Source organism: Argiope bruennichi, chromosome X1, assembly GCF_947563725.1.
Source record: "Argiope bruennichi chromosome X1, qqArgBrue1.1, whole genome shotgun sequence".
NCBI classification, from domain to species: domain Eukaryota; kingdom Metazoa; phylum Arthropoda; class Arachnida; order Araneae; family Araneidae; genus Argiope; species Argiope bruennichi.
The window spans coordinates 70338991-70353198 of NC_079162.1; the positions used below are offsets into that span (position 1 = coordinate 70338991).

Below are 14208 nucleotides of genomic sequence, written 5' to 3' on the forward strand. Positions count from 1 at the left end.
ATTAATAATAGCAAAACAAATTAATTATATTGCTTGCTTTTTAATTTTTCATTTTTTGTTGAATAAGATGCCAGAAATTAATAGAAAATGAGCTACAGCAGTTGGTTTGTTTTCCCTCTTGGAAATTATTTTTCAAAATAATGGGTATCCAAATGTGAAATATTTATAAACTTTTTTATATTTTTTTGAATATGTTTCTATTTAGTTATCCATTAAAAATATAATTGGATTTACTCATTAATAGACATTGATTTTAGGTTGTTACCTTATTCATACTAAGTTGGTCACATGGAGGCACACTAAATCTCATTCAATAGTTACATTTAGAATTTTCTTAAATTTTAAATACATACCACTGATGTTCCACGTCATTTTTTTAAATGCATATATTTTATATTCTGCAAAAACTTTCTCTTCTTAGTCAACGTGTGATTAACTTTGGCTATTCAAGTAATGCTCATATTCAATGTCAGTAAAATTTATTAAGTATATTATAATAAAATTCATTAATTTAGGTATATGAATATTGTTTACTTTTATCCTATTGATTTTGATATTTATATTTGTCTTTATTCAATGCATTTTATTCTGTAAATTTCTAAAAATAAGTGTCTTGCAACATTATTTGTTTTCCTTCGTTTAAGTTTTTATTGCTTGCTACATAATAGTTAGTATGATTTCAGAAAATTCACAATGTGCCAGACTGAATCTATTTGTATAAAGAATAGGCATAAATGAACCATGATTTATATTAAAAAATGTAAGTAAGATTAATTACTCTCTAGATTAAATTTTATTATTGACATTAATGCAGACATTTATTAAATCAAACTAGAATGGGCTGACCGAGATCTCAGAATTAAGCAAAATTTTCATGACATTCTAAGACATAATTTTATCCAACAAATGTCCATTCATTTACTGTTATGTTACATTTCATTAAAAAAAATTAATAACTTTAGCCTTGCTGATTATATTACTTTACTAAGGACTTTGAAATCATACATAGCATTAGGCATTAACAAGAAACCTTTGTGTGTTTAAAACATATTAATTGTTTCTTGAATCCAAAATCTGTTTCTCCCTATCTTTTTACTTACATAATTATTGAATTATATCATACAAACTACCATGCCTAATTTAATGTGACATCAAATATTGTACTAAATACCATTTTCGCATTTTCCTGAAACAATAGATTTAACACACATCTATAACTCTGTATAACATAACAACTATCAAATTATTTACCTTTCCAAATTTTTATATATTACATAATAATTTATAATGCTGCTAATAGTTTAGTAAATTCGAAAAACTACAGATCTCAACATTAAAAAGCAGAAATCTGGTATTCAGCCTACTAATAAAAATGTGATTAAAAAACACTATATTTTTTATTTTTTTAAATCTTGGTCAAAATTATCTAGCTTTTTTGTTTTTGTTCCAAATCGTGTAATTTGCATGTGCAAAAATATTTTGATTGCATGAAATCTTTTATCCTTGAAAATGACAAAAATCTAATTTCAGAACAAAGAAGAAAATAAAATTATTAATAATCGAATAAGACAAGAGTAGAAAAATAGAAGAAAGCTTTTAATCTAAGAAAAACCGAATTTCTTCTTAATGATATAATTCTACAATTTGCACACAATTCTTTATGTTTACCAAATTAAAGTTGGAAATGTAATAAATTTTTATAATTACTTAGCAGCATAATAAAACTCTTTATTATGCTGCTTTTATTTTTTATGTCTTTTATTTTATGTCTTTATTTTTATTATTATGCTGCTTAAATTTTAAAAAGAATTTCAATAAAGCACAATTTTTTAAAAAGTGCATGAAATAATCACAGAAACGTTGTTACATTACAATTCATGACTACAAGAATAAAAGGAGACAGAAAATTCGCAATAAAGAGAATAAAATTTCTAATGCAAGAACAAACATTTTTCCATAAAAATCATAAATATACATTAAATGATACAAAGGTATTTTTCAGCAGTATGCGAGTATCGTAGAGGAACAGTATCATAAAGAACTATATAATTAAAGATAAAAACAAAGAATTTTAGAAAACTTTTAAATCATTTTTTCATACTCTCATTAAAAAATTCTAATGACACTTTCTACAGTAATATTTTAAACAAAGGCATCTAATGAAGAATACATCATATTAAGTCAAAAAATAATATATTTCCTAATGATGTATTGGTACATGATAATATATAGTGGATCTCAAAATTGAGTATACACCACTCACTCTCTTCTTTAAAGTTATAACAATGTAATACAAAATACAGCTTAATATTTACAAAAACATTATAGTGTATCTTAAGAAATATGTTGCATCAAAAAACAAATATGAAGTCTTCAGAATATTTTAATAACAATTTTCTTACGGTAAACATATAATTTGAAATCGCGAAATTGAGTATACACCTACAGAATTTGACAGTTAATCACCACTTTTCTGATGAAAATTTTCTTTAAAGCATTCTACAGTTGCACTCGAAGCATATAAGCGCAATATAATTTCTTTACTAATGCAATTATTTTTTTCATCATAAAAACCCTTGCAATGAATTCTAGGAGGGAAACTTTTAATGTACATTGTTTAGTTACTAAGTGGTCGAAAGATAGCAAATATCTTCAAGAAATAGCTTCGTTGATTGCGAAAAGTCATGGTTGTGTCCAAAAAATAATACAGAAGTATTGTAGAACTAGATTTATTGCCAAGATTCCAGGAAGGGGATGTAAAGAAATTTTAAGCATTGCTGCAAAGAGGAAGAATATATGTCAGTAAAGAAAAATTAAAAACTTTAGAACTTGCCTCATCGATGTACTCAGCAACTTACAGCTGAAACTGTTAGATGTGTTTTACATAATGCAAGATTTCATGGTCGTACTCCAATACTGTAGCCACTCATTAGTTGCGTCAACAGAAAAAATAGTCTCTATTTTGCAAAAGAATATATTTCAAAGCCGGAATAGTTCTGGAACTGTGCTATTTTTTCTGATGAAACCAAATTTAATCTATATGGGAGGGAAATTGGAAAAGAATAGGATAAGAACAGAATAAAGATGTTTAAGTATGGGGGTAGATCTATCATCGTTTCGTGTTGTATGGCAACAAACGGAGTAAGATTTTTTTTTTTCATTGATAGACTTTTATATCTTGACATTTTAAAGAATACCTTACAAAAAGTACAAAAAGTGTCGATAAATTAGGACTAGTGTCAAGCCTCGTCATCTTTCAGCAGGACAACAATCTGAAGCATACTGCGAGTATTTTTATGTTATACTTGTTATACCACTGCAAGTAACAGCTACAAACCCCATCCCGATTTCTAGACTTAAATGTTGTAGAAAATTTATGGTCTTAGTTGGAGAAATTCATTTATGAACGTGAAGTGACAAATAAAGAGGATTTGACAAAAATCTTAAGGGAAGAGTGGGCCAAAATTTCACTTTAAATAACTAAAAAACTGGTCATATCCCTCCCTTCTTAAGCGATTACAAGGCAGGTTTTGCAACTAAACATTAATTTACTTATTATAATAAAATTACTAAAATTGTATATTCATTTTTGTGGCATTCTTTTTCATGTGCTTTATTTATTTATTTTTAAATAAAAATAATTTTTTTACCTAATTTTTTTCTTCATGTGGTGGTAGGTGATGATTCCGAGTATCATTCATAAAAAAAATACAATTTCTTTAAAGCAAAATTTAGTCTGTTAAGTAGAAACTTAATTTATACATTCAAGTGTATACTCAATTTTGAGACTGACTGTATATGAGCTGGATAGAATTATTTTTTTTTTATTTGACCAGATATCTGTTAATTCGAAATGAAGGGGCAATAAAAAAAAAGTAGAGATTACAATAATGACAGTTTGAAACAAACTTTCAAATTTCTGTCCTGATTTTATTCAAATTATTCATTTCTGCAGACATAGCACATATATGAATGAATTAAATGGCGGTTTCCCATTCGTTGTAGAAAAAACTAAATAACGTATAATATTAATCTTGCCATCTCATTCTATTAGCTGGAGTTCTGGTAACTGCTTATTTATATTTTGTTCCAAATTTTATAATATAATTCATATTTTGTGCATAAATAAAATGTATAATACTGCAAAATCTGATTCATGATATAGGTATATATTACTTAAATTAATTCTTTTTTATAATATGATTCAATGACAAAGTCATGCAAACAAGTTGTTAAATCTGATGCAACAACAACTATTTGGGTCATACATACACAAAATTTACTTCACACTGGAAATGATTCGGAAAAATTACTTGTATACATTTTCAAAGAATTATCTTGAAAAGAGCAAATTCTCTTCACTAGTAAATCAAAGAAACTTTGAAGTTTTAGCTTAGGCGATTTTTCTGTTATGCAAAAGAATTTCAAACAAAGATAACATTTCTAGATCAACAAACTTTTTACAAAAAAGGAAATTATTCAGACTTTTATTCGATTATATCAAACTTAACATTCTAACTCTCATCCTTATATTCAAAGTTTACCCAATACAGAAATTTCTCACTAACGATCATCATTCTAATGACCCCGACAGCATATAGGATGGTAATGAAAAAATAAAAGATGCATAAAAATCTATACAATTCTGTAATTATTCATTTTAAAAATCAAGGAAGATGATAGTTTTGAATATTGCCATTTCCAAACTGCAACACCATTCTCCAATTCCCTTCCTTTTTACAATTCCTACTATAAGTTCACACTCTCCCTATATATATTTATATATCTTGTTCAAATTTTCAGTCGTTAATAAAATACTTTTTATTCATCCACTCAAGTTCAAATACATTTTTTTAAAACTTGTAGTGGATGACACTTGATGCTAATACAGTTTTTTCAAATATTAATTCATTAATTATTAAATTTAATTAATTTTTAATACTTTAAATAGAGTTTTAGCAGTTTGTAATGAAAATTGAAATCAACAGGCAGTAGCTCAATCGGTAAAATGCAAGGATTTCAGTATTTTTCACATGGTGAAGAATGCGAGTTCAATTCTTGCGAAACTAGGAATTGACATAAATTTTTTAAAAAAATTACTACTTGTTTACATTTGATATAATAAAAGCAACTATTAATTTAGTAAGAGACCTTGGATTCTTTACATGCTTTTCTATTGATTCTCACACTAAGATGAATTTGCTTTCTCACTGAATCAAAATAGAGAGACATTGGGAATTTGGTATAATTTAAATTGAATTTCAGTAGAGCAGAGTGAATAAGATTAGAACTACAAACCCAACATAATTCTTTTTATATAAAAAATTTACAACTCAAAATGGCTTTATAAGTTTGAAACTAGATAATGATAAACCTATAAAGGGGTCTCAAAAATGTTGAGAAACATTTTATGTTAAATTATCTGCTATTCATCATTCATTCTTTCTGAAATAATTTTGCTATAACACTTGAAATAAGTTTAAATGGGATCAATTTCAGTGACACCAGAGGCGTAGTATGCAAAATAAAATGTGTAATATACAAAAGAATGCAATTTTTAATAACACACACTTCCATTTACCTATAACATATAGCAGAAAATTTCAAATTCTTTATAAAAAAGTAGAAATCCGATGGTTTGGATAACTCACAAAGAAGGCTGTCACGACAGACTTGTCCATTTGAGTTTAATGCAGATGCTGGAACTAATACCTTATTGTTGTCTTCAGAACAGGGCAAATTTTTTGAAAAATTTGGTGCAACATTTTTTTCTTTATCTACTTGAATATTGGAGGAAATGCTCTTTATTTTCATTAAGAGATTAGAATGACATGCCTTAGTATATTTCTTTGCAGAAGATAATGATTTTATATCTTCAATGTCTTTAACCTAAAGAAAAAAGAATTTCAATAAGTAAAATCTACAAACTTAATAAAGATTTTGCCTTGCTAATTAGAGATTTATAACCTTTAATATTTGATCATTTTTTTTAAAATGAGGTTACTTTTTGACACTGAAATTATACATGATTTTATGAGATAATTTAATGAAAATAACAATACATAATAAAGAAATAAAAAAATTATAGTTATTAATTCAGAAAAGTATGGATGATTTCTATTATTAAATACAAAATGTAAACTTAAGATTTACATTTCATAATGGGAAACTTTAAATTAACTGGAATATTATTTTTTATAGAATGTTTAATATTACAAGATATTTATAATTCTTCAATATTCTTGAATAAATGATATAAAATTTTAGGCGAATATAGATAAACAAAACTTGCATAGAAGTATACAAAAAGCATGAAACATCAAAATATATATTTGATTTTCAATATGTTCAGATGTCGAAATTCCACAAACAATATTTTAAGGATATACATGAATTATCACTAATATATATATAGAGAAAGAGAATAATAGGAAACCGAACTAGATAACCCTTCATACTTCATCACGAAAATATTCACATACTATCAAAATTTCTAAAAATATTTCAGTGAACAATTATTAGTAAATTCATAAATAATATTTATAAAGTTATCATACAATGAACTATGGTACCTTTTACTGTGTTTGTGAATTATTAGATAACACATATATGCACAAGACCAATGCTATATAACAATAATTGTTGAATAATCCATTATTTCAATTGAAATCCAAACAGCTTTCTAAAACATTTTCTATTTTCATAAGTTCGAGGTGGGGGGGGGGAATTGAAAGTAATGGTGAAAATGAAAATTGAAATTTTTAACAAAACCGACAAAATAGCAATTTTATACATTCATTAAAAAAAAATCCCATTATTTATATAAGATAAACAATATGAAACTTTTTAATGACTATGCTGAAATTTGGATAAGTTTTAAATACAAGACAACAAGAAACAGACAATGAATAAATTGCAAAGTGAAAACATTAATTTCTAATATATTTTACAAATTAAATTGTAATAAATTTCAACTTAATTTGTAGCACAAAGAAAAAAAATCTGTTTCTTTTCCAGGGTTGCCACTCAAATCTGGGTACAAAAGTATCTGAGTAAAAAAGAATGCTAGTTAGTATTAAAAAGCATATCTAATTTTTATGGCAGAAACAAAGTTGCTTTAACAATGATAATAAACATCGTTACGTTGTACCCCAAACTTATGATGTTTCTCCTATGAAATTTTTTTCATTATAGTCAATGCATATGTTCCACTCATTTTTGGTTTTGGCATTTGATTGCATCAATGTAACAGAAAAAAGATACTTCAAAAGAAGTTTCTGCATTTGATAGTCAAATAATATTATATTTAGCACCAGATTATAGTTGAATGAATAAAATTAAATGGAAATGGTTTTAACTGACCTCAAAAGAGCACAAACTCAAAACCTTTTCTAAATTCTTTTCATCAAAGCAAGCATAAGGACATCCACCATCAGATGAGTTCCCAGAATTTTGTAGAGCATGACAAGTATGTGCTCTATAGTTTTTTCTTGAACCTCTATTGCCATATAAATGTTCTATGTTGTAAATATAACGATTTTGGCTATCAGCCCAAGAATGATCACAAGTCTTAGAATTACGTATTTGTTTATTAACCACAGGAATCGAATATTCCTTCATAAACAAATTAATAACTTCCTGGCAAGGAACCCCAATTTCTTTTAGGTAGAGAATGTATTGCACCTGAAAGTAGAAAGTATTTTAATGCAATTTTTCAAAAGATTATTTATTTAAAAAAAACTGCAAAGAAGCACATATTAAATAGTAAGTACTATAAATCTAGATTTCAAAATATAATGCACAAAGTGATTCAATTTCTAAATTAGACTATGATTAGTATAAAATTTCTCTGAAACATCCATATTAAATTAAGATAAATATCAGTAAAAGTCTTGTTGCTACAATAGATATAAAATAAATAAATACTTCATCAAAACTTATATCAGCAATAAAATCCCAATTCTAAGGGAGAAGGAATAAGGATAGTGGGAAACAAGTCATATTCCATGTTTAAGAACTGTAAGTCTATAAGTGCAACAAATAAGAGAAATACAGTGAGTAGTTTAAAGTGATAAATTAGAGAACAAATATAATAAGTCTAATGAAGGAATGTTTCACAATAACGCTAATTAAAAACGCAGAATACAGATAGCAAAAAATTATAATTGCTTACATTAATGGAAACAGCTGTTCTCAAAAATCACAAATTTAAATTGTATATGAAAGTTTTTTTTCCTATCCTTTTTTTTATTTAAAGATCATTCATTACATATATATATATATATATATATATATATATATATATATATATATATATATATATATATATTTTAGTAAGATGCAATTTTTAAAAAATAATATGTTCGTATATTTCTATATTTAAAAATTCCACATTTTTCTGTTTCTAACATATTCTCATTGGGGAAAAAAACCTCGCACTTTTTAATATACATACTAATCTGATAATTATAAAATATATGCAATTAGTTTTGAAAAATGTGATGATGAAAACATTAATGCTTTTCTTGCATTTAAATTAACTACAAATTCAATTCAAACATAAAACAATTTATTTTGATCGTTCTACAATAATGTCTCTGAAACAATAAAAATTCATTTTGAATTTTATGCTTGAGTGTTAAAGAGTTTGCAAATAAGTTTTGAAGTTACGCTTTTTTTTCCTGAATTATATTCATGATATTACGCCTACGTCTAATTTTTGAAACTATAACATAGGGACGAAATTTGAATGTCAAGATCAGAAACCTTGAATTGAGATATTTCTGAGGGAATAAAAAAGTAAAACTTATAGCCTGCAAATTTCTAAGATTCTGCTTTTTAATTATCCTCCCCCATGAGAGTAAGCTCTACATATTACTATATCCCCCCCTGGCTCCAAAAAACACACCTCGACTTTTTTTTTTTTTTTTGTAAATATCACAGTAGCGAAATATATTGCTTTTCAAAACAGAAAAAAAAAGTAAAGGGAAAAGAAAAACTAATAAAATTTGGTATTATGTTGATTATTAGGTAGAATTTAATTGTGAAAGAACTAAATTTAGATATTGCCTTAGCAGACATAACGCAACTTTGAAAGGGAAAAAAAAGAAAGCTGAACTATAAAAAATAATAAATTGTGCTGAACTTAAACATAAAGCAGAGAGAGACAGAGACAGAGAGAGACCATACTTGCACAATCATGTCTGAATGTGCAAGTATGGTGTACTGTCAATTCAAATATCGTAGTATACTGTCACGAAAATGTAAATGTCGGTTGGTTATTTAGGTTTTTTCGCACAAAAGCCAAATCTGGCTATGCTGCACCACTTGAATGGTGAGATAAATCAAATTCATATAAAAAGTAATACTAAGAAAGTTATATATAAAAAGTCAAATTTTGAAAGGCAACGTAAGTATTAAAATTGGTACTTTAAAAATAATATACTTTTCCTATTTTCTAATAAAAGCGTCAAACAAATTAAAGACGAAAATTTAAAAAAATGAGAAAGCAAAACTAAATAGAACGTAAAAAACCAATGTTATGTAAAAATTTAAAAATGTTAGGGTGAGGACTTTCACCCACAATCTATCGCAACTCGATGGATAGTGAATTAAAAAACTTTAAGCGATGACGATTAAAATCAGAACACTCTATTAAAACATGTTTGACTGTTAAAATTACATGGCATTTTGGACATGAAGGGCATTGCTCTCCAAATAAAAGATGCTTGTGGCTAAAGCGGGCATGACCGATGCGCAGTCGAGTTAATTTGACGTCTAATGCACGAACAGGGATAACAGGCCACAAACTTGTCATTGGATCAACCGAGTGTAGTTTATTCGAAGTTTGCTGTTCCCAGGATTGCTGCCACAGAGCGCGAACATGATGAGCAAAATATTTTTTTGCATAGTCATATGGAAGTTCACGCTGTAATAAAGAACTTGCCGTTTTAGCTGCGATATCCGTCCTTTTGTTTCTGGGTATTCCGACATGACTCGGGATCCAACAAAATAAAATTTTGGCGCATCTTTTTTCAAGATCGCTTAGAAAAAATAAGGGCTTCCATAACAACATGGATGCATCCGGTTGTTGAAATTGGAAAGAGACCTCAAAGTACTGATACTGTCGGTATAAATGCAGAATGTCTGGTTAGAGGAAGCCGAAATCAGTTGAAGAGCGCAAGCTATTGCAATCAATTCAGCAGTAAAAACCGAACAAGACGTGGGCAGTCGATAGTTATAAGTTTCAGACGGAAACACTACTCCGCTACCAACATGCTCGTTGGATTTTGATCCATCAGTAAAGACTTCTGCGTAAGAGTGATATTGACAACGGTGATAGTGAAAGATCTGCTGAAAAATAATCGGTGCTGTTGTAGATTTATCGTAGCCAGAAAAAGGGTTCAAAAATGAAAATTGTGGAACATCGCAAGGAGGAAAAGAATAAAAATTTATTCGTTGGATCAAAATCTCGGGGAGTCCCGAATCATGTAGGAAAGCTTTACCCTCTCATTAAATGGAGGAATGTGAGAGGGGCGAACATCATAAAGTCTCCGAAGACCAACCAGGAGAGACGGGTGATTAACAGGATGCTTCGGAACTGATAGCATTCGAAAATAGTATTGTACGGTTATCTTCTTACGTCGAAGATTTAAAGGAAATTGATTGCATATGGCATACAGGCTTTCTACTGGTGACGTGCGAAAAGCACCAGAGCAAATTCCCCAAGGGCAGAATGGTATATCGTATCAAGCTTTCGCAGAACGGAAGGACGAGCAGATCCATACACCATGCACCCGTAATCAATACGGGATAAGATGACGGCTTGATAGATCCGTAAAGCGGCGGTCCAACGACCTGCGACCTCACGGATTTGGTCATAAATCTGACATCCAACCCACTAGGGGACCACACTCCCCCGTCGCCCGCGGTACGCCTGTAGTTTCCCGCAAAATGTCGGTAGATGGATAAACATCAAAGAACCGGAAAATTTGTTTGGGCTATGGGGGGGAAGTGAGTTAAAGAAACTGAGGGTTTTGAGCGGTCGAAAGGGGAACGCGTGCCGTCTGAAGATTTCTCTGGTCGTGGGTCCGCTGCCACAGGCGGGGGTGGCACCACGAAGGAAGGGGGACAGTTTTATGACCACATCTGTGAAGATCATCCGGTCGTTGGACCGCGGCTTAAGAGGGATGTACGATCGGCCCCCCAGGAAGTATAAGATATCACCTTCAGGATGTTAAGAGATTCCTCACACCTCTTCCGCAGATGCAGGACACGCGGAAGGAAAGTGAGCTTTCTATCAAAAATGACACCTAAAACCGCATTTCATCGGAAGAGGGAATGGCAGTTCCACGAATATTGATAACAGGTTCTGGATCAAGCTGTCGTTTTCGGCAAAAATGTACGCAGCGACTCTTTTCCGGAGAAAGAGTGCGCCCATTTTTATCACACCACGAAACTAATTTGTTGACTGCATTCTGCAGTTGCCGTTCAATTAGGTGCATATTAGAACTTTGAGTGGAGATCTGCTATCATCAACATAAAGCGTACCTTGAACAGATGGAGGCAGCTGACTAAGAATTTCGCTAAAATAGGTTATGAAAAGAGTGACACTGAGAACACACCCCTGCGAAACACCCTCAGCTTAATTAAAAATATCGGAATAAAAATTACTAAACCGTACTCGAAAATTTCGTGAAGTTAAAAAGTTTTGAATTAAAATAGGGAGATTTCCTTTAAAATCTAGGTTAAAGAGAGTTCGTAGAATACCATAACGCCACGCGCGGTCATAAGCTTTTTCTATATCGAAAAAGATAGAAACAAAGTGGTTTCTTCGTACAAAAGCATTACGAATTTGTGTTTCCACAAGGACGATGTTATCATAAGTTGAACGTCTACGGCGGAAATAACTGTGTAGTGGCAAAATGTAATCATGTTTTTCTAATTCAAATACCAGGCTGGCATTGACCATGCGTTCGAAAGTTTTACACATCGAGCTAGTTAAAGCGATTGGCCTATAGTTCAGAGGGTTTGCAGGATCTTTTCCAGGTTTAAGGATTGGAATAACTATAGCTTCACGCCATTGTAATGGCGTGAACTCATGCTCAGTTCATATTCTATTAAGTAGCTTTAATAAATTGGAAAGAGAGACCTCGTTCAAATGGCGAAGCATATTGTAAGTCAGGGATGGGCAAACTTTTTCGGTCTCGGGCCAAAAATCGGGGGGAAAATGGCGGGCAATGATAAATTTTTGAAAATGAGAAAAACAATATACAAGTACTACAATTTGAATATGTGAATGAGATGAATGAAATTGCGATTTCATTTTAAAAAGTTCCTTATATTGAGGTTCGAAGTGAGATGTACTGATTCTAAGGAACGAGGCAAAATGCTCATCTATCAGTCTACTTCTGAAATTATTCTTTCTAAGGTTCATAGATGAAAACACTTGTTGACATATATAAGATGAAGCAAACATAGCACTGATTTTCTTGGCGTGAGATATTAAATTTGAAAATCTTACTTTCGATAAAGATTTGTAAAACTCTAACTTTTGCATATTTAGAAACAACTGCTTGAGATGACTGTTAGATTGCAACTCAATTAATTCAAGCTGCAAAGCTGAGCTCACTGCTTCACAATTTACGTTAAAAGGCATGGTAAAAATATCTAATTCTATTTGAATGGCACTGAAATCTACGTTCGAACACAAAATGCAGTTTTTTTTAAAAGCAATCTTCATAATTCTTAAGATTCTCTTTATTTACTCAGGGTATTGAATTTAACCTCGGGAAATGAGAAAAGTCGTTCTTAGCTAGTTACCCAGCAAACAGATAAAGTTTTAGTTTAAAAGCTTTGAGATGGACCCAGATATCGTCGATAAACTGATTTTTCCCTTGCATCTTGACATTCAAGTTGTTCATGTTCACAAAGATACGTGAAAAATGCAAAGTCCGAAAGCCATTCTGTATCTTCTAACATTTCGCACTCCGCAGAATACTGTTTCTCATGGAAGAACGATACAATTTCGTCTTTCAGCTGCCAAACTCGCTGGAAAACACGTCCTGCACTAAGCCACCTTACTTTCGGGTAATACAGTACATCAGAGCATTCAGATTGCACGGACTGAAGAAAATCTCGAAATTGCCTGTGAGTAAGCCCACGAGATCGAATATTGTTTACAAGCTTCAAGACTGCATCAAGCACTGGTTTCATATTCAATGCAGATTTACACAGATCATCTTGATGTATAACACAATGTAGAAAAACATTGTTTCCGGGATAGTTTTGATTAGAGTCCAGAATTTTTTCCTGTCATATTTGGTGCTCCATGGGTCGTAATATTACATATATTTGTTATAGGCACTTTCATAGTTAAAACCCTTACTGAAATTCCCGAAAAGTATCATGTCCTATTGTAGTTCCCTTTAAAGAATGCATGCACGCCAGTTCCTCGGTAATTTCAAAGTTCTCATCAACACCTCTTATAAACAATACTAATTGAGCAGTATCATTTATATCAGTGCTTTCATCCATAGCTATAGATCAAAATTTAAAGTGGCCAATCTTTGACTCTAATTGTGATGTCAAATTTTTATCGATGGCTTCGATTCTAGAAATCACCGTTTTTCGAGATAAGCTTACAGTCTCAAAATTGTTTTTCTTGTCTGGACATAAAACATCACAAACTTGGAGCATGCATCGTTTAACAAACTCCCCATCACTCAGAGCATTATTATTTTTAGCAATATTGTATGCTACAATGTAACTTGCATGTGTAGCTGCTTCTTGGATAGTGTTTACCTTCTCGAAAGCATTTTGTTGGCCTGATAATCTTTTACAAAGACTTTCTACATTTTTTTTTTTTTTTCTTTCTGATTCGGACATTTCATCGTAATTGGAATTCTTATGCTTGGATGTAAAATGACGGGAAATGTTATATTCTTGGAAGACTGCTACAGTTTCATGAGACACACTGGTTTATCTTTAAAAACTGTAAAAAAATATTCCCAGAACCATTCATCATTAAAAGCATGGCATTCTGAATCAACTTTACGTCTTTTAGTAGACATTTTGGGGTTGAAATATTTTACGAATAACCCAAACAAGCACTAGCCTAGTTACGCTATACTTTTAATACTTTCACCGCTATTCACAATGATGCTATATGTCCGCAATCTTTCCATACGAATCAAAAATATTAAAACT

The 14208-nt window shown here is 30.4% G+C and overlaps 1 protein-coding gene across 1 annotated transcript in view; it reads right to left on the bottom strand.

The window, feature by feature from the left end:
* Positions 1 to 1948: 1948 nt before the first annotated feature.
* LOC129959085 (uncharacterized) overlaps positions 1949 to 14208 on the bottom strand; it is a 55583-nt gene continuing 43323 nt past the window's right edge. The window contains exons 5-6 of the mRNA XM_056071893.1: positions 7363 to 7683; positions 1949 to 5889 (exon numbers count right to left, since the gene is read on the bottom strand). Of these exons, the coding sequence (XP_055927868.1) occupies positions 5578 to 5889; positions 7363 to 7683 (633 nt within the window). The 3' untranslated portion in view covers positions 1949 to 5577. The remainder of the gene's footprint in view (positions 5890 to 7362; positions 7684 to 14208) is intronic.